The sequence below is a fragment of the Pezoporus occidentalis genome, unplaced genomic scaffold (assembly GCF_034315485.1).
Source record: "Pezoporus occidentalis ecotype Australia unplaced genomic scaffold, CSIRO_AGI_Poc_V1 ctg249, whole genome shotgun sequence".
In the NCBI taxonomy this organism is placed as follows: Eukaryota; Metazoa; Chordata; class Aves; order Psittaciformes; family Psittacidae; genus Pezoporus; species Pezoporus occidentalis.
The window spans coordinates 853,636-880,788 of NW_026914383.1; the positions used below are offsets into that span (position 1 = coordinate 853,636).

At 48.3% G+C, this 27,153-nt stretch overlaps 3 protein-coding genes across 15 annotated transcripts in view; 2 read left to right on the plus strand and 1 right to left on the minus strand.

The window, feature by feature from the left end:
* Nucleotides 1-1,397: 1,397 nt before the first annotated feature.
* Nucleotides 1,398-20,646, minus strand: OTUD3 (OTU deubiquitinase 3). 10 transcript variants are annotated; one of them, XM_062622883.1, is made up of 10 exons: nucleotides 12,026-12,225; nucleotides 10,814-10,962; nucleotides 9,257-9,369; nucleotides 6,474-6,596; nucleotides 5,357-5,482; nucleotides 4,570-4,657; nucleotides 4,115-4,296; nucleotides 3,589-3,784; nucleotides 1,792-1,877; nucleotides 1,398-1,665 (listed from the first exon to the last, which is right to left on the minus strand). In XM_062622883.1, the coding sequence occupies exons 1-8, from the start codon at nucleotides 12,208-12,210 to the stop codon at nucleotides 3,608-3,610; spliced, it is 1,143 nt and encodes a 380-aa protein (XP_062478867.1). In that variant the 5' UTR covers nucleotides 12,211-12,225; the 3' UTR covers nucleotides 1,398-1,665; nucleotides 1,792-1,877; nucleotides 3,589-3,607. The 10 variants fall into 10 exon arrangements, with proteins under 10 accessions (XP_062478867.1, XP_062478866.1, XP_062478863.1 ...); XM_062622882.1 differs by having other exon boundaries at nucleotides 1,801-1,877; nucleotides 3,371-3,784; XM_062622879.1 differs by having other exon boundaries at nucleotides 3,371-3,784.
* On the plus strand, nucleotides 15,279-16,863 carry RNF186 (ring finger protein 186). Its single transcript, XM_062622867.1, has one exon. The coding sequence runs from the start codon at nucleotides 15,328-15,330 to the stop codon at nucleotides 16,225-16,227; it is 900 nt and encodes a 299-aa protein (XP_062478851.1). The 5' UTR covers nucleotides 15,279-15,327; the 3' UTR covers nucleotides 16,228-16,863.
* A 72-nt stretch (nucleotides 20,647-20,718) lies between the features above and the next one.
* The window catches only part of TMCO4 (transmembrane and coiled-coil domains 4), a 32,491-nt gene continuing 26,056 nt past the window's right edge, over nucleotides 20,719-27,153 (plus strand). Inside the window, exons 1-3 of one of the 4 annotated variants that reach the window (XM_062622871.1) lie at nucleotides 20,719-20,809; nucleotides 24,159-24,343; nucleotides 24,726-24,900. In XM_062622871.1, coding sequence (XP_062478855.1) covers nucleotides 24,165-24,343; nucleotides 24,726-24,900 — 354 coding nt within the window. In that variant the 5' untranslated portion in view covers nucleotides 20,719-20,809; nucleotides 24,159-24,164. The other 3 variants (XM_062622869.1, XM_062622872.1, XM_062622870.1) reach the window with 3 other exon arrangements.

Consider the following 27,153-nt stretch of genomic DNA (forward strand, 5'->3'; position numbering starts at 1 on the left):
GAGGCCATGGAGGAGCCCATGGGGGGTCTGTGGGGCTTGGCTTTCCCTGTGTCTCCAGCAGGTCCTCATGGAGCCAGGCAGCTCTGCCCAGCCTGGGCTCCTGCAGCCACCTCATCCTCAGCACTGCTTCATGGGATCCCCAGTGGGCACCAACGAGCCAGGGAGGCAGCTGGGCTTTAATGCCACCTCAGAGAGGTGCTCTGCAGAGCTGGGGGTCCTCAAAGGTGATTTTAGGGTGTTTTGTTTGAGTTTTACCCCAGCATATGGCTGCTAACCTGACCCCACTGCATCACGAGCAGCATCCCTACTCCTTCCTCATGCTTCCTATGGTAAACACGGTGTCTTTGTAACTCCAAAGCACCCGCTTCTCCTTTTACCTCGTTTTCTGGTTCCATCAAGGGCTTTGGGATGCGGAGAGAGCTCATGGAATCATGGAATCAACCTTCAAGATCACGAACTCCAACCGTTCCCAGCACTGCCAAGGCCACCACTGACCCATAGCACTGAGGCCTTGCCTCCACGGTGTGTGAACACTTGCAGGGACGGTGACTGCAGCCCTGCCCTGGGCAGCCTGTTCCAGTGCCTGAGCACCTCACAGGGAAGAGCTTCTGCCTGAGAGCTCATCTCAGCCTCCCCTCTGGCAGGTTAAAGCCATTCCCCTTGGCCTGTCCCTACATCCCTTGTCCCAAGCCCCTCTCCAGCTTTCCTGCAGCCCCTTCAGGCACTGGAGCTGCTCTCAGGTCTCCCCTTCAGGAGCCTTCTCTTCTCCAGGCTGCCCCAGCCCAGCTCTCTCAGCCTGGCTCCAGAGCAGAGCTGCTCCAGCCCTCGCAGCATCTCCGTGGCCCTCCAGGGAGGAAGGTGCTGGGTGGGATGCAGGGAAAGCAGCTTTTTGCTGTGCTGCAGCTCACCTTCACGAGGCTGCCCATGACAGCGCAGCCCCAGCAGCACTGAGCACACACCTGGCCCTCTGCCCACCCGTGACCCTCAAAGATGTCATCCAGCAGCTGGGAACCAGCAGCAACGCTCGAACACCCAGGGAACACGCAGTGCTGCCTGTCCTATGACCGCATGCTCCGAAGCACAGCTCCACCAAAGAGTAAACACGGGCTATGAATCAGGATGTTTCTCTTCTCTTGTTCCTCGCCTCCCTTCCTCCTGCAAGGAAAAATCTAGGGCCTGTTTACAAAGCACAAAATCCCTGAGGATCATTGCATAAGTATTCCCTAAAAAAAACACGTCAAAAGGGCAGGGGGAAATTTCAACCTCTTAAGGAAAGACAGAAACCAGACAGGATGAAAGCTTTAACATCTTTGAATGGAGGATCTGTGCAGGTACAAAGTTATCCTGGCTAAACCAAAGAGAATGGGACTGCTCTAACAGACTGAGGAGACCACCGCTTGAAAAAATTGATTTTAATCATATTACACTCGGAAATGAAAGCATTTTCAGCCACAGATTTGGTTCCAGGTGTCCCTGAGCTGACGGTCAGCATCTCTCTTTGCCATTGAAGAGGTGTTGCTCTTGCAGGCTCATGTTTGTCCTGGGCAGGGTGAGTTTTGCAGGTCCCTTCACACACGGGAAAGCTCAGCTTTCTTCCTGCTGTCTGCAGCATAAGTCCCCTCATGGCTCTTCAGGCTCCAAGCAACAATAATCCTTTTATCAGCTCTGCCTCAAGAAGACAAAAAAGCGATTCATTAACATCAAACATCTGCACGCTCGTATCTTTTCAGACTTGCAGAACCCACCTGCAAAGCAAAACACAGCTGGGCAAGACAAAGGTGACATGTTCACCTCCATTACCTGGCTGTCCTCAGCTCCTCACCCCGGTGAAGCGACTCGTGCTTTCTCCCTTCCAGCCATGACTTGTGGTTCCATTACTGAAAGTGACTGTCTTAGAGAACATGAATGCCAGGAAGCAACGGTGCTAACAACAGGCTAAGGTTGGCATGAAACAGATTTCACCTAACTCCTTTACAGCGTAAGAACAGTACTGTGAATTCAAGGCTCATCCATGCTCTTCCCACCTATGGAATAGTACAGACTTCCCCCATGCCCACCACAGGCACTCAGAGCAGCATGTAACCCACTGCTTCACTTGCCAGACACTATGTCCCACCATAAAGCAGAAGGGCTGCTTTGTATTACTTTTTATTTCCACCAAGCTCATTACAGGAACCAAAGGAACTTCTTCACCAGCATTAAAGCCTGTTCTCCTATGCCACCAGTACTTACAGCTCCTTCCTTTCTTTCTCCAACTGCTCTGGATAAACAGTAGCAGAGCATATGAAGAAGTACTAGCTCAGATCTTGGCAGTTCAGCCAGAAAAGGCATTTGTATTTCTGTGCTGATTTGGAAACTTCAGAGAATACATGGAATTTTGTCAAAAGCAGCATTCCTTACTTCCAGAAAGATGTTTCTAATCTTTGCCCTGGCTGATGAGGTGTCTCCTCTTATCTGTTGTGCTTCCTTCAAGCTTAGTGTTTGACGCCAAGCCTAAAATCCAGAGTGAAGCTGAAACACCACAAGCCATAAATCAAGGGCCAAGTCCCACAGTCCTCACGCTTCAGCCCATATTCACAATCCTATAGTAGAAAGTATCACAGGATTCAGGCTGTACATTCTATGGAGCTCAGTGAACTTACCAAAGAGGGGTTTAAGATGAAAACATCCTACCCTGGAAAAAGCTTGATTTATGAAGAGCGAAGTAGGCAGAGTTCCCAGTGAGCACTGCTGCTTGGAACCTTGCTCCCAGGCCTTTGGCTACATTAACTCCATGTGGAGACTAACAAATATCAAGCTCCTGGCTTGGATTAAAGCTCTGGAGTAGCCCAAATGCTCCAGAGTATGGCAAAGGAGATGAGATTCCTGATGTCCAAGTAATAACACTCAACAGGAACCTCATGCCTGCTCATGTTGTGTTTTACAACCTCATCAGGGTAAACTGGCTCTGTGGTCTCAGGAGTTCACTGGTATTACTGAGCTCATCTCAAACTGGATGCAGCAATCCCATTCTCCCTCCACATATTAATCGCTTCTCCAACAGCCTATGCAATACAAGAAGTTCTAATTAAAATAAAACTCATCCCTGCATTCTTGCATGGGAAAGAAAAGAGGAATGTCACAGTTGACACAGTGCTGGCTGACACACTTCGGTTTGGAAAGGATTCTAGGATTCTCTTTGCTTTATTTAAACAGGAAGAGAAACCAAACCCCTGAGCTGAGAATTGTTAAGCTTTCCCTGACAGCAAGATTAAATAAAGCTCCTCCAAGTGTAACCCAAGTAGAAAGTTACATTAAATCTAAATCATCTCAGCACATCAAGAAGTGTCAGAGCAAACCTGACACTGCTGGGTGAAGAAATGGTTCTCACCTTCATCTACCTCCAGAATCATACACCCAAGTCTCTACTTTTTGTTAAGTTCAAACAACTCTTCTCACACACAGATTGATGCAGAATTACTGCCCCACAACTGAGGAAACAGGAAGTTCATGTGTGCTTAGAGATCTCCGCAGCAACAGATAACAAGGAGTTCTTGGAAATCTGCTTGAGGGCAGATTGTCTTCCTCAGCTTTATTTGCTTTTCTCACCAGAGCACTCAGAACACAGTCATATGTTTAGCGCCCCTATGGCCTTCACCAAGGTGACGTGGTTGGTTGAGTGTGTGTCTCTCTTGCCACTAACTGGACAGTTACTTTTGTTACCCAAGACCTTTTGTCGGTGCCTCTCTTCCTGCCTCTTCTTCTTCTCCAGTCTCTGCTCCTCCTTCTTTTGTTTTTTAGATGCCTGAAAGGAAGGATGAAAGCACAAAGTTGAAAACACACAGCGGGGAAAGTAATACACTGGCAAGGAGATAAGCACACAGCAACGCAGCTGCGAGGGAACGTTTATTCCAGACTACTTATCAGGACTTTATCTCGTGGCATTTTGGGGAAAGCAACACATGTCTCTATTAAATGTCTGGATCAGAGAAGTCTCAGCTGTAGCAGCAACAAAATCCAGTAAACAGAGGCTGGTTTTAATTCAAAGGGAAGACAGTTGCTGATTAAGTAACCCAAAGCATTCCCCTTATCGTTAAAGGGTGTGCAAACCCCTGGTAACCCCCCCTTCACATACCTTTGGGTTTCTGCTAGCTTGGTTCTCTTTGTAGGATCTAGGCTGTCCCTTGTTGTTTTCTCTTTCACCTTGAGGCAAGCTCTGATTTCCAAAGAGTCTCAAACCAGTTCCGTTTTCTTCCCCCAGAGTTCTGCTGTGCGCTTCCTGAGCTGTGCTCTGGGGATCGTGCTGCTCCTCAGTACCTACCAACAACAGACACACTCTGCTCAGACGCTGCTTCCCTGCCAGCCAATTCCTTTCTCTGGGATTTCTGGAAGAGGGGTGGCTCTGGGAGCTGGACTGAACCTGCCCTCACCAACAACCTTCCTGAGCACTGGAAGGCTGAGGCAGCAGCACAGCCAAGAGCAAGCTTCAGCTGCTGCTGCTGCTGTCCCTGTTGAACCACTGTTGACAGTGAACCCTGACATCAGACAGTGTTCCTCTGAAGTACCAGGTGACAAACTCCATGTACTTACTCATTCTCTTCACTGCATTCATTTGAAAGATGGCAGATTCTACATTGTAGTCTTCCACTTCCAGAACCTGGCTTACCAAGTCAATGTCCTGTCCACAAGAGAAAGATTAAAGCTGAAGAGAGTTCAAATCACTGACCTACATTAATTTAATAACTATCTGCACCACTGAGAGGGCTGCTCTCTGCTTTTCTGGCCTTTCAACTAGCCTGAAAGAGGTCAGGGGGACTATTAAAATCCTGAAGACATCAGTTTCAGTGTAACCACTTCACTCTTGGCCTTGTCTGTTCTACGCATTCACACAGTGCAAGCAGCAATGTGCAGGAACACAGGCCAAGATCCAAAGATCACCTAGTCATTGGTATGATCAACTGCAGACATCCTCAGAGGATTTCACAGAATCATAGAAGAAGAGCTTCTGCCTCATCTCCAACCTGAACTTTCCCTGTTTCAGTTTGAACCCATCACCCCTTGTCCTGTCACTACAGTCCCTGATGAAGAGTCCCCCTCCAGCACCCTTGTAGCTCCCTTCAGACACTGGAAGGCTACAAGGATTTCAGATCTTACAGAACTTGTTTCAAAGTGAGTTCTCTGAGAGACTGCAGAAAAACCACCCAAAACGATCGGCTATCCACACAGAGCACATATTTCATCTGCATTTAAGGGCTGAGTCCAGGATGAAATGCTTCTTGATTTATGGCTGTGGTACTTAAACTGTCCGAAGGGGAGTACTTTGTAGCATCTCAAGAAGGTTTGAACACTAAACACAAAAAAAGCTGTCACTACTTACTGAACATCCAGTTGCATTACACACTTCTTGTACAGCATCTTCCATCTCAACTTCAATTTCATCTTCAGAGTCCTCCTTCTGTGGCTTCTCTTCCTTCTTTGTACCTGAATCATTTTTGGAAAGCAACTGCAAGAAAAGCAAACCCAAGATCACACAAACATGCAGCAATTTCATTATATGCAGTGAAATAAAACAGCTGACATCAGAATAGTTTTAATCATTGTGGCACACTTTTCTCAGATATATCCTGGGTCAAAGTATCTTGGAAACTGCGACTTCCACCATCACTGACAACGTTTCACACTGAGCAAGCTCTCAGGTACTACAGGATCATGGCTACTATGAAACAATCACTGGCTCTTTAAATGACATATTGATTTTATTACAATACCCCACAATAATGTGCAGAGAACATCTCAGCCTCGAGAAGAGAAGGCTCCTGAAGGGGAGACCTTAGAGCAGCTCCAGGGCCTAAAGAGACTACAGGAAATCTGGAGAGGGGCTTTGGACAAGGGCCTGTGGGGACAGGCCAAGGGGAATGGCTTTAACCTGCCAGAGGGGAGACTGAGATGAGCTCTTAGGCAGAAGCTCTTCCCTGTGAGGGTGCTGAGGTGCTGGCACAGGGTGCCCAGAGAAGCTGTGGCTGCCCCATCCCTGGCAGTGTTCAAGGCCAGGTTGGACACAGGGGCTTGGAGCAAGCTGCTCTAGTGGAAGGGGTCCCTGCCTGTGGCAGGGGTTGGGACCGGATGAGCTTTAAGGTCCCTTCAACCCAAACCATTCTATGGTTCTATGGATTCTATGATTTCCAGCCCTTTTCTTCCTTCCTTTTGCTTTTGCATTTGAGGTGCATGAGTGTGTAATCTAGGTGAAGTTGCTTCAAGACACCTACAGCCACATCAGAGGACCAGATTTCCAGCCCAGTAACTGAAACACTTCACAGCCTGTCTCAGGAGAGCAGGCACCTCTAGCAACAACAGCCTGAGGGGCTTTTCTGTCTCCAGCTCCACACAGGGACCAAACTCATTTCACAGTCTCAATGCAAACAAGAAAGGAAATCAACTGGAAACAGTTTTATTTATGACCCTCTGCTGATTTGGGTCATTCTGTCATAACCAACCTCCATCTGAAGATAGGCTGGAGCTTCAGAATCATCATTGATCCTCCTCACACTGTCATAGTGCTCTCCGTCACGATATGCAATGTGCAGTTCTCTTGCATTGCTTTTGTCTGTACCACGAATCTAAAGAAAGGAAAGCAATTGCAAATCAAATAAGGATTTGGGATCAACTTGAGCATCACATTTGGCAAAGTATTCATTTTCTGAAGCAAAGGATAAACAATGTGATGGCAGCAAAGAGAGCTACTGAAGAATCTGTAAACAGGAAGAGCTGGTCTAATAACCCAGATGTGACTCCGGGAGCACAGAGGCTCAAGGCTGATGTTTGAAGCCAGATACACAACGTTGGGTCAGTTACATCATAACAAACCAAACATGGTGTGAGAATAGTTCAATGGAAAGCTCAAAAGTAGTTTCCACACCTCCTACAGGAGTTTTCTGGTCATGTTTCAGTGCCAGCTTCCACTGAGTGCCCAAAGTCATTTCCCCTTTCATCAGCAGCAAGTACAGCAGCTTCTGTAAAGAATTCCTGTTCTATCATCTGTACTGGTGCAAGAATAATTCCTACCCTGATTGTCATGTCTCAAACCAGCAGCTGAGAGCTACAGAGGGTTCCAACTGCTGCAAGGAACACAGAAAATTCCACTGGGTTTGCAGATCTCCTCTGCTTTCCTGTCAGGAGTTCAAAGATCTGAGAGCTCTCTGGAGAAGATGGCAGCAAGCAAACGACAAGACACACTTGCTTTAGGGCAATCAGCTCATCCCCCTTACAGAGCACACACCAAGTCACCTTTCAGCCTTTGTGCTGCACTAGCAACTTCAGACTGCACAACACTCTCCCTTCACCTTGCTCACCTTTAAGTTCCAACTCAAGACTTCCCTCCTGCCTTTTATCCTATGAAGTTATTCAGCAGGTTGGAACTCAGCTAAGATTTATTCTCAACATCTCTCCTCTGCCAGAGCCTAAACAGTTATCTAAAACCATCACAAAGCTCTTGCAAGATTGTCCTGAAAATCAGCCAATTTTGCTCTCAGCAGTGAAGCCTCTTTCTACAACACACTGAAACTGTAAGTAAAAGATAGCTGCAGATAAAAAAAGGAACGAGCACTGAAAGAAGGTAGAGAATTATCCCAAAAGCTAATAAAATAACCTGTATGTCTGAGCTGACCTGAAGCTCTGCATTTACAGTCACTATCAGAAGATGTAAAGGGTGTTTAAAGCCCTAAGAAGTCCATGTGGAGATGCCACCTCCCATGAGCTTCTGGTCAGGTCAAGGTCTGACAAACAGCTGGAAGCCCTGAATAATCCAGCTCTGCTGTGGTGGATACAAACAGTTCTCTTAAAATTAAAAGATAACTCACCATCTGCTTTAGAGTTGGGACCAATGGATAAATTCAGAGCATCTGCTTTATGCATCTTCCTGAACTGCCTGTCTGGAAATGCTCTCTTTGGAATCTCATCTTTCTAAAGTTTTACTGGGGCTCCACAGCAGAAAGAAAGGGGGGGGAAATGTCAAAGTATAGAAAATGAAGAGAAAAGGGTGGCCTGGGTTAGTCAAGTCTAGCAACTTGCTAACACCGTCACTACCTCGTGATGTCCTGATGTATCCTGTGTAGGTAAGAGACGCTATGTTCCAGCTACTAACAGCTCTACCACCTACACCATTCTCAAGAGCCTAAGACAACCCTTCCCTGCAAGACTACACTCAGGTAAAACAGAACCTCATCACAAACTCTGTATTTGCAGCCCTGGAAAGGTCAATGAATGGGGAGGGGAAGAAAGAGTTTAAGTTATGCAAGAGGACATGGAAAACTAATGATAAGATTTAAGTACACTGAGGTGAGTGTCCAGTTCAGAGCAGTAACAGAACACGAACTGCAGCCCCAGGAACTCTCCTGCAGGGTCAACACCTCCAAACACTCACAGGGCAAGCAGCTGAGTATTACTTATCTGTCTTACTGACCATGGCTGCCACAGAAATAAGAGTTTAAACTCATTTGGGCTCTGGAATCCACCTGACACTGTTTCAGACGTATTTAAGACACCACTGAGAGCTTCCCTGTGGTCTTTTATCTTTATTGCTGTGTTTAATCTATGTACTGCTTTGGTTCTGTCTGTAAACTGGGGCCAGACACAGTCCTGACTCGCAGGTTCTCACTTGCTCAGGGAACAGGCAGAGAGAGCATGGACCCATTCCACACATAAAGCAACAGAAGGGGAATAGGAAGAACCTGGTGGATCACTTGTTCCAGTGCCTCTGTCAGAGGAAACCCCACTGCACAGTCCCTTCCAGAAGCTGATTAAACACTGCCTTTCCTCTTCTGCCCAGCCCAGAACCTGTCAGAAACCTCATTCCAAACCCCATGCAGAACCGATGGACCCTGCAAGGACTGCTCTGCAATACCTCCATTTCCCTATTCCTGAACCTTACTGTACAGAGGCTTCCTTAAGCCTGGCTCAAATTCCTGTCAGAAAAGTCATGTCATACATAGTCTGATCTTCAGGAGGCAGAAACATACCACTGAAGCCAGCAGCTTAAAACCAAATTAAACACACTGCTCTGTCACCACATACTTGCCTTTCATGCATTCACTGGCGTCTTTCATTCTCTCTGAGAACCTGGAGTGTTTTCCACCCCCAGGACTGAAAATCAAGCTCAGCTCTACACCCTGCCCAGCTAAGCCCAGCTACTGACTGCTCTCTTTTAATAAATCACGAAGTTTTAACACTATTTAGTCATCAGCTAAAAATTAGGCCAAAATACAGAGGTCTGGTTTCTCACCTGCCAGAGTGGGGCGTTGAGCTGATGAATAACCACGTTCATTTGATTGTTCCTTGCAAAGGCCACAATAGCATCATTGCCAGCAAAGGTACCAGGCTTTGCTAGATTGAAAACTAAAGGAAAAAACATTCAGAAGAGTTGGAAACCTCTTTTCTGACACTTCCAAAAGCACTGGAGGGATAGTGAGGAATGTAAATTTCAACACAAGCCCAGGAAATTCTGGAAAGGAAATCCTAGCTGGGAAGAACTGACTTCTGAGGCAAGGATTTGGCAGCAACTGAAGCTAATGTGCCTTAACTGGACACAGAAACCTCCAAACCCCACAGTAAACCCTTAGATTATGCAAGGCCATCAGCTCTGTGGTGGTGCAGAGGGAAGACAGCCACATGCTAAGTAACCAAGTGCTTTCATGCATTACCTGCATGAGAATTGGCACATCCCCGAAGCTGTTAGAACAAAGGCTGGGTTTGTCTCTGCTTTGGAACTTCCCCTGGGATACCTCTGTGAAATATCAAGTGTCAAGGAGAAAAGGGAACCCACAGAAATCAGCCACTCAACACCCACCAGTATTCAAGGAAAGACAGACCTTTCCTTCAAGTTCCTTGTGAAAACACCAGGTTTTGACTCCTTGGCTTTTTCTGCTTCTCTTTGTTTCACCAAGATTTTCCTAAATTTAAACAATTTCCAAGACTAATTTCATGGAATCAGACTGGTTTGGGTTGGAAGGGACCTTAAAGCTCATCCAGCTCCAACCCCTGCCACAGGCAGGGACACCTTCCACTAGAGCAGCTTGCTCCAAGCCCCTGTGTCCAACCTGCCCTTGAACACTGACAGGGATGGGGCAGCCACAGCTTCTCTGGGCACCCTGTGCCAGCACCTCAGCACCCTCACAGGGAAGAGCTTCTGCCTAAGAGCTCATCTCAGTCTCCCCTCTGGCAGGTTAAAGCCATTCCCCTTGGCCTGTCCCTACATCCCTTGTCCAAAGCCCCTCTCCAGCTTTCCTGCAGCCCCTTCAGGCACTGGAGCTGCTCTCAGGTCTCCCCTTCAGGAGCCTTCTCTTCTCCAGGCTGCCCCAGCCCAGCTCTCTCAGCCTGGCTCCAGAGCAGAGCTGCTCCAGCCCTCGCAGCATCTCCATGGCCTCCTCTGGCCTCGCTCCAACAGCTCCACCTCCCTCTGGTGCTGCTGCCCCAGAGCTGGATCAGGGCTGCAGGGGGGTTCTCCCCAGAGCACAGCAGAGGGGCAGGATCCCCTCCCTGAGCTGCTGCTCACGCTCTGGGGGTGCAGCCCAGCACACAGAGGGGTTCTGGACTCAAGCACACACTGAAGCCAGGTCATGGGGAGCTTCTTATTGACCAACACCACCAGTTAATGCATGTTTAACAGCTCATCTTTCTACAGAAACATAAAAGACCCAAAAGTAAACTCACTGATTCTAAACATTAATGAGGAGCCCTACCACAGGTCTGGGATGAGGAACTCTTTGGTAAGAGGCTACTCCCATGAGATGTAACCACATTACACAACACCCCTTCCATCAGTGCCCTGTGCAGACCATACCATGTCTCTCAAAGGGCACATCATCCTCCACAAAGGGCTCAAAGTCCTCCCGCTGCTGGATCATGTAATCCACCGTCTCCTGGCGGTGGCGGAGGTGGTTCCGCGAGTGCCCCTCGAGCTGGTCCCCCAGGGCCCGAAACAAACAGTTGCTACAAGAGAGAAAGCAGAGGTTGGTGTGTGCAACACACAGCTCGGAGCACACTGCTGAACAAAAGACTGGTCCAGCAGCAGAGAGTATGGTGTTCAAGGGCAAGAGCTGCTCTTTCTGCCCATGGATATGAATGTGAAGCAGCACTATCACTTGTTTTTTTGTTGGCTGCTACTGGTGGAACTCCTTGTAGGAAGAGAAGGTGTTGAAGTAATGTCAGCTCCAACAGCAGAAGTCAAGGTCAGCAAGAGTCACAGAATGGTTTGGGTTGAAGGGACCTTCAAAGCTCATCCAGTCCAAGCCCCTGCAATGAGCAGGGACATCTTCATCTAGACCAGGTTGCCAGAACCACATGCAGGCTAGTCTGGAATGTCTCCAGGGATGGGGCATCCACCACCTCCCTGGGCAACCTGTGCCAGTGCTTCACCACCCTCAGTGCAAAGGATTTCTTCTGCACATCCAGCATGAACCTCCCTCTTTTAGTTTAAACCCATTACCCCTCATCCTGTCACAGCAGGCCCTGCTAAAACGGCTCTCTCCATCTTTCTTATGGGCCCCCTTTTAAGAAGTGAAAGGCCGCCACAAGGTCTCCTGGAGTCTCTCCAGGCTTAACAACCCCAGGCCTCAGCCTTTCCTCATAGCAGAGGTGCTCCATCCCTTGGATCGTTTTTGTGTCCCTCTGGACCCTCTCTCTTTGCTGTACTGATGAACAGTGCAGGGCTCGGCTGTCTTAAAGAGACACTGATCCAAAGGACACAATGCAGCCAAGGGCAGCCCCATGACCCACTCAGCAATCCCTCAGCAGACAACTCTAACGCCCCGTACTTCTGCACCTCCCCTTGCACACTCGGCATGCCAGCAGAGCCCCAGCCCCCCGCGGTAAGGCCTGGGACCAGCAGCCCGAGGGGGCACAGCCCCCCAGCACAGCCTCCTGACCCGCGGGGTGCACCGGGGGAACCCTCACTGCTGTGCAGCCCCGGCCCCGCTCCACCGCGCGGGGACCGCTCGCAACGCCGCGGACACGGGCTGCCACCACCCGTGACCCGCCGGCCTGGGGTGCTCACCCATCGCCCGGCACCTCCCGCAGCTTGAGGCCGAGGGCCCAGAGCTGCCGTGCGAGGCCGCCGCCGCCGCCCGGTGCGGGGCCGGGGCCCGGGCCCTGCCTGCCGGGGCTCTGCCGGGACCTGCGCGCCCGCCCGGCTGCGGCAGCGGCACCGGGCCGGGCCTTGGCCGCCGGTTTACGGGACATCGCACTGCGCTTGCGCCAACAGTCCCTCACGTGGCCGCAGCACTACTGAGAGCTGCACCGGGCGGCCAGAGCGCCGCCCTCCGCGCTGCTGCCCCCTGGTGGAGCCCTCCAGGAGGAGCTGGATTAGGCTCGGGAGGGAAAGTGAGGCAGGGGAAGCAGAGGGCTTCCCTTGGGATCACAGCCACAGCCCCCCAGCGTCTCCCTGCTGCCCCAGCACGTCTCCATCCCACCGCTGCATCCACCCATGTGTGGGGACCTTCACTGTCTTCTCCATCCCGAGCAGGAGGTCTCTGCAGGCCGTGTCCACTCCATGCCAACCAACCACACCGACAGGAACTGGAAAAGGAGATGAAGGACGAGACGACAGTTGCCCACCCATGAGGAGGCACCACGGGAACGTGGCTGGTGGGCCAGCACAGCTGGAACAAGTCAGTGTAACACACCTCCCATGTGGAGCCCTCGTGTCCCAGATCCCCCAGAACCTGCCAGGCTAGAGAAGGGGCACAGCACAAAGATGGGGCTCGACCAGAGTGCAGCACCTGGGGAGGATTCCCTGCATCCTCATGCTCCACCACAGTGGGCAGCTGGAGAATCCATCCTCAACCATGAGCAGACTGGAATTACATGTTATTCCTGACTCACTCTGCTGGGAAGAGCCTGTTGTCACAACAGTCTGAGCACAGAAGGCAGCTCACAGGACTATCACTGGTATCTACACGGAACAACTGAAACCAGGGCAGAGGGACCACAGCGTTGGAACAGCGGTGCCGAAACCACAGCCTGCGTGCACAGCTGTGGCTTCCTAAGCCCCCAACAAGATCACACTTCCACCCTTGGGGTCCCCAAAAAGCTTGAGGACTCACCAACACAACATGCTTCCCATTCCCTCCAGTGAGCCATCCTCACAGAGGTCTGTAGCAAAATAACCGTGTCTCCAACAGCTCCAAGTTCCCACAACAGGATTCATCCCACCTGGTTTCAAACTCCTCCAATCACGAGTGCAGTTGCCCCCTCTTGGTGTCTGTTCCATCTTCCCAACATCTGTGAGATGGTTTCATGCTGTTCTAATAATTAAGAATCAGTACATTTTAAGACATTTCCATTTTGGAACTGACAAGACTGCATCTGAAGCTTCTAAAGCACTGTAGAAGTGGCAGGTCTGGCTGCTGCGTTCCCAGATCTTGTAACAGCTTCAACTTACTAATAAAGTAAAATGTTGTGAAATCCAACAGAAAATTCTCCTGGTTTTAAACATAAATGAGTCTTGCAGCTCACCAGCCGGCTTTCAGCCATTCCTGCACTGCAAGTGAGTCTCACTTCTGCAAGTGAAAGAATTTGGACCTGCACGAGCAAGTCCAGAGGAGGCCATGGGGATGCTGCAAGGGCTGGAGCAGCTCTGTTCTGGAGCCAGGCTGAGAGAGCTGGGCTGGGGCAGCCTGGAGAAGAGAAAGCTCCTGAAGGGGAGACCTTAGAGCAGCTCCAGTGCCTGACGGGGCTGCAGGAAAGCTGGAGAGGGGCTTGGGACAAGGGATGTAGGGACAGGCCAAGGGGAATGGCTTTAACCTGCCAGAGGGGAGACTGAGATGAGCTTTTACGCAGAAGCTCTTCCCTGTGAGGGTGCTGAGGTGCTGGCACAGGGTGCCCAGAGAAGCTGTGGCTGCCCCATCCCTGGCAGTGTTCAAGGCCAGGTTGGACACAGGGGCTTGGAGCAAGCTGCTCTAGTGGAAGGGGTCCCTGCCCGTGGCAGGGGTTGGGGCTGGATGAGCTTTAAGGTCCCTTGCAACACAAACCAGTCTGGTTCTATGACCTTCAGGCTCCTAATAATTTGGAGTCACCCACAAGTCCATCAAACACATCAGCAGAAATACAGCAGGAACGCCCAAGCACTTTTATGAAGCTTGCTTACGACAAAGCTCCTACTATTTCTCAGCAGAGAACAAGCTCTTCTCACCTCATCCCCTAATCTAATCTCTGGTTCAGGAGATTAGTCTCTTCCTGAACGCCTTGCCCTCCTAAATTGCAGTTGTTCCATTTCTTTCTGCTGTTCCTCTGGTGGGGGGAGTGGCTGGTACGTGGAGGCACAGTGTTAGCCTGAGTGCTTGGGTGCATCTGAGGGCACAGACACAGTATGGGGTATCTTCTACCAGGAATGATGACCTCATCCAGCTTTTCAGTATTAGTGACCCTTTTCAGTATTAGTGACCCTTTTCTACCTTCTTGCCTTCCTTAGGATTCTTACTGAGAACCCAGCTGCATTTTACCCCTCAAAATAAAAAGGTAGAAAGAAATTAGAGACTGAGGGATTGTGATCCAGCGTTATTTGTTTCAGATGAGATGAATATTCACAAACCCACCTATCAACAGGCCATTCCTGAGCACACCAGGTCCTGTGAATGCCAGTAAAGATGGTCCTACCAGGACATGAACCTTACTTCTAATTTCCAGCTCTCTCATGCACCCTGTGAGACCCTACATGAGCCTACGTCATGCTTTGGCTTGCACCTGCAGCCCTCTGGTGATGCTCCATCATGGATGCTCCTCAGATAAAAGTTAGTAATAATCAGACATTCAACACTCAACATTGATAATCTCAATCTTTCTGTTGTGCTGCAGAGTAACAGCTCGAGGACAGTGGGTGTTGCTAAAGCAAGAGCAGACTTCCTACCCAGAGAGCTCAGAATTCGTCATTCTGCTCTCTCTAATCAAAGCCCTACAACCAGTGTTAGCAAATCATTCTCCCGAGCCCCCTACTGGCAAGCAAAGCACTGCGTAGAGACCAATTAAACTGCGTTCAACATAAAATACTCATTTAGTAATAATCATAGAGTCTGACTATCACAGTGAGCAAAGCTGCAGCCTGCTAATGCCATGGGGTCTGCTTCTGGACAGGAATTGCTCAGTGAGATTACCAGCCCTTGTAAAATGTCTTGGCCACGAAGTTACTGATTAACTCTGGTCCTCATCTCATAAAAACATCATATTGGAGGAGCACAACATGCTGAAAGCTGTCACTAACCAATCGTGCCTACAACAGGGATAAAGCAACACATAAAAGGAGCCAGAAACTCAGCAGATCCTTCAGCTAAGTGGAGAAAAACTGCACCGAGGTGTATCTCCATGGAGAAATTTACTGACAAGTTGAACAAGGACCTTGGATCCACAGCTCCTGGAGCACCACAGGCTGAAAAACAGAGTCCTGCACCTGCTGTGGAATGTGCTGCAGGAATGAGCAGAGCAGGACCCCAAACAGAGGATGTGAAGAGCCTGGGATTCACCAAAGAATGTGTTAAAGAACTGGAGAGACCTTCAGGCATGGAGCAAGCCAGTCCTGCTGCCTCTGAACCAGCAGTTTTGGAAGGAGACTGTCCCAGCGCAGCGTCTCTTGTGCTAACAAACAGGAACTGTCCTGAAGGACACGGTTTGAACCACCAATGTTCAACCACATCTATTGACCTGGACTGCCTGGTTTGCTTCAACAAGTACAACATGTACAGAGTGCCCAAGCTCCTGGACTGCCAGCACGCCTTCTGCGCGGTGTGCCTCAAGCTCATCCTCAGGAAAGACGGGAATGCCTGGATGATCACCTGCCCCCTGTGCCGAAAAGCCACTTGTGTGTCAGGAGGACTCATCCGCACGCTTCAGAACAAAGAAGACATCATGGAGCACTTGGAAATGCCCAGTTCACATCCTGAGGTGCATGTCTCTGCCATAGGACTAGCCAGCAACAGCTGGACTCGGACCAGCCAAGACTTGCTCTACAGAGATGAAAGCGTTCCAGCAGACAACAGGTTGGCTGTGCAGAGACTTGTGCTGCTCCTGCTGCTGGGGGTGATCCTCACCATCCTCATCCTCCCCTTTATATACTCTGGGCTGATAAAATGGGTGGTTTGTCTCATGCTTGCTTTGGGGGTGGTCATCTCTGTGGTGCTTTGCTGCACTCCTAAATTCTACTGGAGGTCTAACAGGGACTTGCTCACCTCCTGCCACAAAGAGACCCACATCACTGCTATAGCCTGAACCAACAATGGACTGGTCCTGCCTGCAAAGCTGTCTCATCAGTTTGCTTTTGTCACTTTGTTCTTGTGTCATCTCCTGATTAGCACTGCAGAACATTATCTGAATCTGAGAGATTATGTCCTGTGAAAATCCCATGGCTGTGTTTTTCCCACTCTTACACCTTTTCTTGGGAGAGTGTGGGGGAGAAGGACTGCTACCTCAGGGAGTGGGTGCCCAGCCTCAGGGGATGAGAGAGGCTTTAACACACATTACCACTTGAACCCCCATCACTGCCCAAGTGCTTGTGGCACAGGGACTGGGAAAAGGGGATGTCAGTTGATACCATTTTAAGTTGCACACTGCATTGGAGAGGAAGAGGCACAATCAACACTCCTACTTGTGAGTCTGCAGCTTGCCAAGGGCAAGGGCTCTCAAAGCTCAGGACCATCCAAATTCCCCATTTATTCAGCACAGAAACAGTTCCTCTCACCTAACTCCTTCATCTGGCTACCTGCATTGCCTCTCTTCTTTACACCAAGTAGGACACTGCCCCTGGAGAGGCTCCCCCAGATCAACTGCTATGAGATACTACACACAATATTTTTATATGGAATATGTCCATTAAAAGTTTAAAAGTATTCATTAACTGCACATTGACTTCTGTGTTTTGATTCCTCACCTGAATTAATGCCAAATCATTTCAGCTTCCTCATTGACAGGAACTACAGCTGCGAAGTGTATTAAGGAGTCAGCACACCTGAGCTGGGGAGTAAAGCAAAGCAGTAATGTGTTGGTGTTTTCCTTTATTTAAAAGAAACACTTAGTTGTGAAGAAAATACAAAACTTAGGAGATTGCCACAGTTCTGTCACACTTTAAGAGCACCACAGATCTCAGCAGACCTTGGATCCAGCCTGTGGTAAATGTTTGTGTTTGATAAGAATGGAAACTGATGTTCTGCAGTTACTCAGTATACAAATATACTCAGTGTCTCACCTGTAGATAAACCAGTTTAGACTGAGAGGGTAAGGAGCTGTTGTCGTCCTGAAGCCTTGGGAAAACCAGGTCTGTTTTCTGCCTAACAACACAAACCTTAAGGGAAAGAAATGCTTTTTTCCCCCCCTCATCTATTTGGACAGCCACTGCCTCATTGCAGAGTACATATGTAGTAACATTTCCTAATGACCAACTAGAAAAAAAGGAGTTTCAGTTGCTAAAGAGCAGGTAGTTTAAAACCCAAATACTGTATTATTCCAAACACAGACTCGGCTGTACTGAAAATCAGTTCAGGAACTCTGGGCAAGTGCCTCAGCTCACAGAAAAGTTTCTTGCTGAGTTTCCTTCACCAACACTAGTGAGTGACTGGTACTCTAAAGGTTTGTAACAAATGTGTTAATATTGGCCTAGTTGTAGCATGCATGAACACATCAAAGGGGTAAAGGAAAACTGCCTGCTAATGGCTACAGAACACTGAACTCATAGATAGCAAGTAAGAAACATACTGTCCTAAAGATAAGATGACAACAAAGATGATCTGGACTAGAGCCATAAAGCGATCCAAATTAAAAAGAAGTAAGACAAAACTTGGGTAACTTTTCTTAAGAGAGCAAGCAAGACACCAACCACCACTGACTCCAGAAGGATGTGTGTGTTGCACCCAGTATCAGTTTGCCATCATCAGTCAAGAAACAGAATGAAGATTTGAGAAGCAACGTCCCTTGTCTTCTGCATCACTCTCATTCAATTTGATTACTCTAGTTTCTACAGTGCCAAAATAAAAGGCCAGTAAAAGAGCTCCCCTCAAGGCAGCATACACCAGTGGGAAGGAAGAGACTGGCCCTCTGAAAGAACCACTGCGGATCCACACAGGAACACTATCAGCCATGGAAACCCAGGTTTCCACCCTGCTACTTCCAAGCTTGCATGCAGCAGTCCAACCGAAATGTTTCTTCAGCCTTGAGAGCCACTAACAACCAGTGGATCAGAGTTCAGGGATGTTGGTGGGAGTCATCAGGCTCTGTGACAATGCAAATCTTCAAAGCAGCAACTATCTGTTGGTTCTTATCTGACAAGATAAGGCTCCATGACAATGCAAATCTTCAAAGCAGCAACTAAGTTTCTGGAGAAAAGGCCAACAGAATTGTATTGCTAGTCCAAAATGTAACAGATTTGCTTCATTTGTTTCATTCATGCCAGTCTTTTGGGCAAGATTTCAGCTCTGAATTACTTCGCCCTGCTTGTCTTACCTAGCTGGCTCCCAGTTTTGGAGAGTGATTAGTAACAGGCTGTAGCTTAAGAGAGAGAGCTTCATATGGACCCAGGCAGCAACATTCAGCTGTACCTGACAAACTGCATAACTATTCCTAGGTTAATGGCTGGACATGATGACATCAAAGGTGTTTCCAACCTGGTTGATTCTGTGATTCTATCTGAGAACTGGGATTTACAAAGACAGAATCCCATGGAGACATTAAGCACATGATAAGACCAGTATTTAAGGTTTATAGTCTGTATAGACAAAATCCTTCAAAGGTGCTTTGTTTAACAATGCATGTACACAAATGAGTGTTAAAATACGCCTCTCCTTTTGTCATGCTGTGCTCACACTCTGCCTCTACCCACAGCCCCCTTCCCAAAGCCACTTCTCCCACCCCCAATCCCTTGGCAGGCTTCTCCTCAAGAACCAGCACCACCATCACCCACCAGAGTCACCAGTTCCTTATATAAGGAGTAAGACAGGTGCCTGAAAGATTCCAAGTGTAGGTGTTCTCAATTACTGTTAAATGTAGAAGTCACACTTTATCTACAGAACTTTAAATTATCCATAATTGTGCGGGCTTTGACTATTAAACTCTGTAATGAGATCCCGAGTTAACAACATCTGGTAAAACTCAATCCTAATTGTTATTCCGCTCAGCTCATGTTTTGGTCCACTTTTAACAGCTCTTCTGTGTTATCAGGCAGCTAGAGGCAGTCAAAAATAACACATTTCACACTTCCGTATCGCTCACATTCTGTACACAGAGAAACTTAGATCTTCAAACACAGAACTGTCAAATCTACAAGAAACTAATTAGCAGATCTTGGTCTGAGAACACAGATTTGTGTCCAGGCAATTCTTTGCTTCTTAGGAACCATTTGCAACTTGTCCATCTCACTCCACAGTTACCAAAGTCACAGGTAAAGCAGATCCCTTCTGCACCATAACTGGGATCAACAGAACTCACCTTCTGAGCTTCTGTGTCACCTTTAACAACTCTGTGACAATGCTGCAAATGCCTGTATGGAACATGAGTACCTGTGTGAGTAAACCTGAGGGGGTCTAATGTCAGTAGCAGGCAACCAGCACAAGATATTTGGCCAAACTGAAATCATCTTATAACCAGAACCCAGACTATTTTCAACATTTATTTATAAGTAAGTCCCACATAGCACATTTTCAAGTATCCATCAGTTACCCAGCTACCAAGCAACTCAAGTAGTGTTGCTTCTCACACAGAAAAACTGCTCTCCTTCCCTTGAAAAAAAACACTGATTTCTCCAAAATTGACTGCACACTGAACTTGGGGTTACAGCTGAGACTTCTCTTTAGTAAATTAACTTAAAATCCTCAAAATCCTCGTGCTTGAGTACCTGAACTAACTGCACAGCGTAAGGATTTCTGCAAGGCCAATTCACCACATTGAGCAAACCTGGGCCAATAACCCTGCTGCTACCAGAAGCAACCTATTTTAAACACATCATATTTTAAACTGAAACAGGGGAGGTTCAGGTTGGAGATAAGGCAGAAGCTCTTCCCTGTGAGGGTGCTGAGGCGCTGGCACAGGGTGCCCAGAGAAGCTGTGGCTGCCCCATCCCTGGCAGTGTTCAAGGGCAGGTTGGACACAGGGGCTTGGAGCAAGCTGCTCTAGTGGAAGGGGTCCCTGCCCGTGGCAGGGGCCGCGACTGGGTGAGTTTTGAGGTCCTTTCCAACACAAACCAAGCTGGGATTCTATGATTTTATATGCATTGCTCAATGAGTGCATGTATGAACACACACACACACACATTTCAGCTTCTGATCACGTCATTGGGATCCCACCCAGTGACACAGCACAACACCAAATCTTCCACTCTCCTCAAGGAAACCCTCAGAGACCCCAGTCTGTTCTTCATGGAGGTGGCAAATACACCTCAGGACAGCGGCCTGCCAGCAGCTTCACCAAACGCACGCCCCTGCTTCTCTCTGCTGCCCTCCCTCAGCGAGGGAGGCTTTAAAGGGAACAAAAGTGCTGGTACCTGGATGGGCCACTGAGGTGGTGGACAAGGCCCAAGACTGCAGGTAACGGTGAGCTGTGAAGGAAGAGCAGAGCTCCCCCATCCCATGGTGGGCATGCACCCACCACCCGCCCCAAGCAGGAGCCGCCTACGGGGCCCGCCGCCTCCATCGCCTCAGCCCGGCGCGGCTCCGCAAACGACGCACCTCGCTACGCAGATTGCGTAAGGGGCTCCGGGCCTGCCCAGCGCAAGCCCTACGCAGACTGCGTGGCGGGCAAGGCAGGAAGGGGCGGGCGGAGGCGGCGGAAGCCCCGCGGCGGCTCCGGGCTGGGCCGGGGCCGGGAGCAGGTGGGGTCCGGGCCGGGAGCTGGGGGCGAGGGGCTGGGCACGGCTGGGAGCAGCTCCAGGGCTGAGGGGCGAGCGGGCGGGACGGGACCGGACTGGACCGGACCCTGCCCTTCGAGCGCTCTGTGCTCCCTGCTGCCGGGGCTGTTCCTCTCCTCAGTGCTTGTCCGAGGCGCGGCTTGCTGTCAGAAGCAGCCAGTACGTTAGCAGCAGGAGTTACAGACGCAAAAGACTTGAGGTAAAAGTGACTATCGGCAGCTGTGGCGGTGGTGTGCCTCACAGCTGAAGGGTTTCCTTCGTGTTCTAGTGATTCCTCGCTGCTGGGCGCCTCCCTCTCCACAGCTTTGTACTGATCATCGCTCCTCAGGCACTGCTGCTGTAAGCGTCCGGATTAACCCCGTCAAACGCACTCGGGTTTGTGACAACCCAAGCTTTAGCTTCTCCATGTCCCATCTGATCTCTGTTTTACATCTCTGCAGCGCTGTCTGTACCCCAGCCTGGTTTGTGTTGGAAGGGACCTTAAAGCTCCTCCAGCCCCAACCCCTGCCACGGGCAGGGACACCTTCCACTAGAGCAGCTTGCTCCAAGCCCCTGTGTCCAACCTGCCCTTGAACACTGCCAGGGATGGGGCAGCCACAGCTTCTCTGGGCACCCTGGGCCAGCGCCTCAGCACCCTCACAGGGAAGAGCTTCTGCCTAAGAGCTCATCTCAGTCTCCCCTCTGGCAGGTTAAAGCCATTCCCCTTGGCCTGTCCCTACATCCCTTGTCCCAAGCCCCTCTCCAGGTTTCCTGCAGCCCCTTTAGGCACTGGAGCTGCTCTCAGGTCTCCCCTTCAGGAGCCTTCTCTTCTCCAGGCTGCCCCAGCCCAGCTCTCTCAGCCTGGCTCCAGAGCAGAGCTGCTCCAGCCCTTCTGAAGTTCTCGGAGATCAAAGTGTCAGCAGTTCGGTCGCTTTTGCCATAATTCAGGACACAGATGCCAACATCTCTGCATTCCTTCTCCCAGCAGTAGGGAACATGTGTATCATACAGCTTCAGGTCCACAAAAGGATTATTTTCCTGCTTCTCAAACAGGACTGTGGCAGCCGCTGTGTAAAACACAGCACCTCTCAAGAAAAGGTGCTGTGAAAAGTCAGCGCTGGAAGTGATAACAAATTTCAAGTGACAGTTCAGACTATGGCAATGCTGTTGGCTGCTGAACCACACTGCTGGAGCCAGAGATGTGAATTCCAGTGCCACAAGCTGTAAATAACTTCTGGGCTATATTTCTAGCTCTCCGTTCCCTCATCTTGAATTAGTAGCATAATTTATGGCTCAAGTTTTCTTTACTAAATCACTTTTTTCCCTTTTATGCCTTTATACTTACTCCAAGCCCTTTTTTTCCTAGGTATATATGAAGAAATAGATGCCTCTTTTGAGGGACACCCATCAAGCTTGCCCTTCAGAGCATCTTCAGGGTAAAGTCTTTCTGCTAGATGCTCAGCATTAATTATTTGTTGCATAACAGCAATAAAGTTGCATGCAGGAAGCTGCTCTGGTGTCACTGCATAACTGGTCATATCCTTTGTGTTACTAGGAAACAAGGTTGAACACTTGTACTCTTTCTGGATCATCCTTTTTAGCTGCTTCACTTTTCATATGAGCCTGTGTTAACAGATCAATAAATCTATCACAGCAGGGAAGGGGGTTTTGTCTCCCATACTAAGCTAATAAATCTGTGTCCAGAGGTGGGTAGACATGCCAAGTAATTGTGAAGTTATTGAAACTTTTACATTGGATTATTTCTGGGCAAATTGCTCTGAAAGTCTGGATGGTTTAGGAAGATCAAAGCCTAGCAAGTGATGTGAAATGGATTTGGGAGTCCAAATGCAGGCTTTGGAGCTCCTGGGGTAGTAAATCAACACTGAGATTTTGTAGTAAGATTCTAGAAGGCACAGAGGAATGGCTCACACCACCTCTGCAGCTCCTGGGTGTGGAGGCTGGCACTCAAGTGGATTAAGGAGCCTAATCTGGCCCTTCCCTTCTCTGATTGGAAAGAACAGAGTTAGTTCACTCCTGTGGACTTTGTGCTGCCATGTTGCTGGAATGTGATGTTTCCATGGAAATGCACTGAGATGCCTTAGCCTTGAGGCATGGATGGCACCAGGAGGTATCAGGTCTGTGTTGCATTGGGGCTGAGCTCTCCTGCAGACAGGGGCATGAGTTATGATAACCATTGGCCCTGGAGTGCTGAATTTGCTTCGTGTGTGTACCTCAGCAGTTAAATACTGTGAGCCTTGAGAAACACAAATTGCCTCCAGTTCGTATTTGAGTGGGAAGGCAGACAGACACCTTTCCTGGTGACAGACAGCACACACATAATCAAATCTGCATATTTAAAAAGAGCCGCTCCTGTGCTGCGTGTCTTTCTTCTAGAACTCTAAAACTATCCCATAGATGGTGTCTGCATCCTCTGAGATGCATTGTCATGTCACAGGCTCCTAATTCCTATTTAGCCACTTCTTACATGGCTTGGAAGGAAGGAAACATTTAAATAGGAAGTATATAATGAAATATACTTAGAAACCAATTGAATCTTGATGAAGTCAGTAGACATTTCAGGTGATGTGAGCAAAGCTTTGGAGCAGGTTGTTACATTGAATTGTGAAACGAGCTGTTGTCACATCTCCTGATTTCAGTCAGCTTGATTAGACTCTTGTATAACCAGGGCAGCTCCTGAGGAGCAGTTATAGGATGTTTGGTTGGAAGTGTGAATGTCTGTGCTCTAAAAACCAGGATTTTGGCTCAGCTCAAGGTCTGTGTGGTGCAGGGAATTTATGTTTAGGGACAAAGCAGTAGCAGGTTGTATATGGGAGAGAATGGCACAAGCAAAACATGGCAATGTCCATAGGGCACATTAAATGTCCTTTCCATTTGAGGCTGCAACTGGACTCCACTTTCTTGATGCTATCAGCAAATACAGGAGCAATTTGGATTGAGGATGAAGGTGGCAAATTATTTCCCAGGCAGCCCCTGCAGAGCTTTTATTTTACATGTGATTTTTGTGATGAACACGTGAAGGATATGCCTGAATGGAGCTCTGACTTACCCTTTGCTGCATGAAGTATTGTCAGCTCGTTTTGTGCTGAGCACTGAGAACTGGTGAACTGAAAGTGTCCCTGAAGAAAGTTGTCTTCTTTGGTCACAGTGCCTTGTGGTGGGGGATACACAAGCAGGCCCTTGACAGACTTGATTTAATACAAGTGTGACAGTGAAAAATCACTGGCATTTTGTGTCTTTGCTTCCTGGTTTCCAACTGCTTGTTGTTTGCTTTTGATGTTTTTTTTTCCTTCTACTTTTCTCTTTGTTCTTGCAGGTAAAAATGGCTGCAGAAGAGAAGTGGAAAGGTTTGTCTTCAAAGCAGGACAGTGGGCCTGGAGAGGCAGGTGAAAAGGAACCGGGTGTGCTTCTGAGCCAGCAGCTGGCTGAGCCGGGAAGATTTGCTTATGCAGCACTTTGTGGGATATCCCTTGCATGGCTCTTCCCTGAAGAAGAGCAAAGGTATTTCATGGGGTAGCGAGGGGTGAGGAAAGGAGATGTAGCAGCTCAGATGGAGCTGGTGTCAGACTCTGCGTGGGGTCTTCTGAAGTTAGGGGAGTGGAAGATCCTCTTGACATTAGGTGTTAATAGTACTGACTTTCTCTCTTACACCTTTAAGCCTTTCATACTTCAGCACAAGACTACAGACTTCAAAGCCTGTCTTGAAGCAAGGTCTGGCTCCGTTCAGGTTGTTCGTTTGTTTGTTTGGCCAGCTAGTGTAGCAATTTGCCTTCTGCTGACCTCTTACAGTGCTTTGATTTTTGTGTGAACAGATCAATGTTTGAAACCAGAGACCTGCCAAAATACACAGTTGTGGAGATTGACTGCAGTTCTTGCCTTACAGCTCCTTCCGGATGGGATTCATTGAGGGCTTTGTGAAGTGGCTGCACCTGCCTGATGCTGTCTTACCTGCCATGACAGCATTTGCTAATGGCCTAGGAGGTGAAGGCACAGAAACTTTTGCCCAGCTTTTGCTGCAGGATCCTGTCTTGAAAGAAAATCCTGTTGTCATCACCCAAGTAAGTTCATGAGCTCCCCTCGCTCTTGTTTGCTTTTGCAGAAGAGCTTTGTCATACGTGTCTGTCTGACACTGAGGTTCTGTTTGCACAGTATTTCTGGTATGCATATATTTCTGAGGAGCCGTGTGGGTGACTGGCATTCTCTCTATCCATAAAGAGCTCACAAAAGTGATGAGCACGAGGCACAGTTACTGTCTGTTGAATTAATGTTTTGTGCCTTTGATGCTCTTGCTCTAAGGAATAGAAAACTGTCAGACTTTTTCCTTTGACTGTGTTATTGCAATGTGCTGATTCCTGTGAGGGTTCAACAGATCTTGGTGAAACACTGAACATGATAGACCTGATTTTCACTTGTTTAAAAACCCCTTCACCATATCTGTAAGACAAAACACCTCTACATACATGCTCCAAACAGCACAATTTCATTCTAAGAATATCCAGTCTTTTTTCCAGAGTCAGCTTTGGCCAGAAGGAATTAAGTTACTTTTGACTTTATTTTCTTCCACTGAGAAAGTATTAGTGAGACTGGGACTGCTCCATAAATGTTCTGATGTAAAAGCTGACACAAAGATTAAAGAGATGAAGCATTTCACTGGCATTCACCTTTTGCTGCAGTCTCATCTGGGGAAGATACCTCCTCATCCAGCCTCATCTTATGCCACAGGGGGAGAAAAGCACAGTAGACTGCTGCTGCCATGCATAATGTGGCCACTGTCACCTCACGTGCTGCACACAAGAAACAGCAAGACACCGTGCATACAGTGATATTGAGTAATCGCACACTCCTGTCTGGCAGAGCAGCATATGTCAGAACATGATAGGAGTGAATTGTCTTGGTCATCATGACCAGCTTCCATTATCTCTGCCATCTTTGATGTCTCCTAAGCCATAAAAGGCCTCAGAAGCTCTGTTCCAAAGATCCAGTGTTATAGTGCCCAAAGTCCTGTAATAGTCTGAGTACAGTAGCACTGAATCTTAAGCTTAATTAACAAGTTAAGACAGATCTTCTAAAATAAGAGCAGCTCTTTTGATGTTGTTTGCTCAGAACTTTACTAGTAAAGCCATGCTCAGTTCTTCCTGCATTTAGATGGCTTGGTATTTCCCAGGTTGTTTCCCTTGTTCTCTCTGCTTCAGGATGAATTTTGTAGATTTGATCAAGTCTTCCTGCACTGCTGCTGAATTTAAGGGTGAAATTTTGGTGGAATTTAATGTGTGCTTGCTCTAAGTTTATGTTGCATGAGGGCGCCATGTGCTTTTACAAAAGCGGCTCTGGATTAGTAGTAGCATGTGGTATTTGCTCTGAGCCAGAGAACTGAGGCACTTATCACCTGGATTCGGGTGGAACACAGGAGCTAGAGATAACAGTTCTTTGATTAGTTGAAAGTAAAGAGCAGGAAGAGCTGTCAGTTTAATTCCATAACATCTATACCGTATGCACGCATATCTATGGGCAAGGTGATCCAAGAAAGATGGAATTAAAGACTTTGAGAATTAGAAAGACTTTTGTCAGACAACACAGCAGAGGCTTGCAGGATGTCTTTGGGAACACATACTGGCATGTGGGAAGCCTCAGTGTATCAAGCTGGGATCAGCTTTTTCCTTCTTACCTGAAAATAAGCGAGCTATGGGTCAGAGTGGTGTGAATTCTTGCTATGTTGCTTTATGGTGCTCTCATTTCTCTGTATTCACTGCCAGTGATGCAGGATTTACTGTTTCTTTAACAAGTACACACTTCAATTGCTCTGTGTGTTCAGTGGCAGGGTCCTGTCTGCGCTGATGCTGACAGTTTTGAATGCCCTCCATCTCAAAGGTGCTGAAGGGCTGATCCATGAAGTCAGGAGATTAGAGGTGAGCTCACATTGATTCAGTGAACATTTGAGGATTATGGATATTTATCTTTGTTTGCATTCTTTGAGGATGACTAATACAGGCTTAATACAAGCTTAAAACTAATACAGGTTGGTTAACTGCACCCTTTCAGGACAGCAGTCATAACACACAAGCTGTGGGTGCAGTATTAGAAGGCAGTGCTACAAAAAGAGGTGATGATAGGTGAGAAAATGTTGAAACATCTTATTCTGAATTCATTGGGTTTTCTCTGAACATACTCAGAATGCCCATTTTCCTGTGTTTTGTGCTTGGGTGCTTTCTGTTGGTGAAGAAATGGGTTTTGAACTTGCAACAATTCATCAAAACCTGGTAAGACTGAACAAAGATTTCTCCCCTTTTTTAGTAAGGTTTCTCAGTCCTACA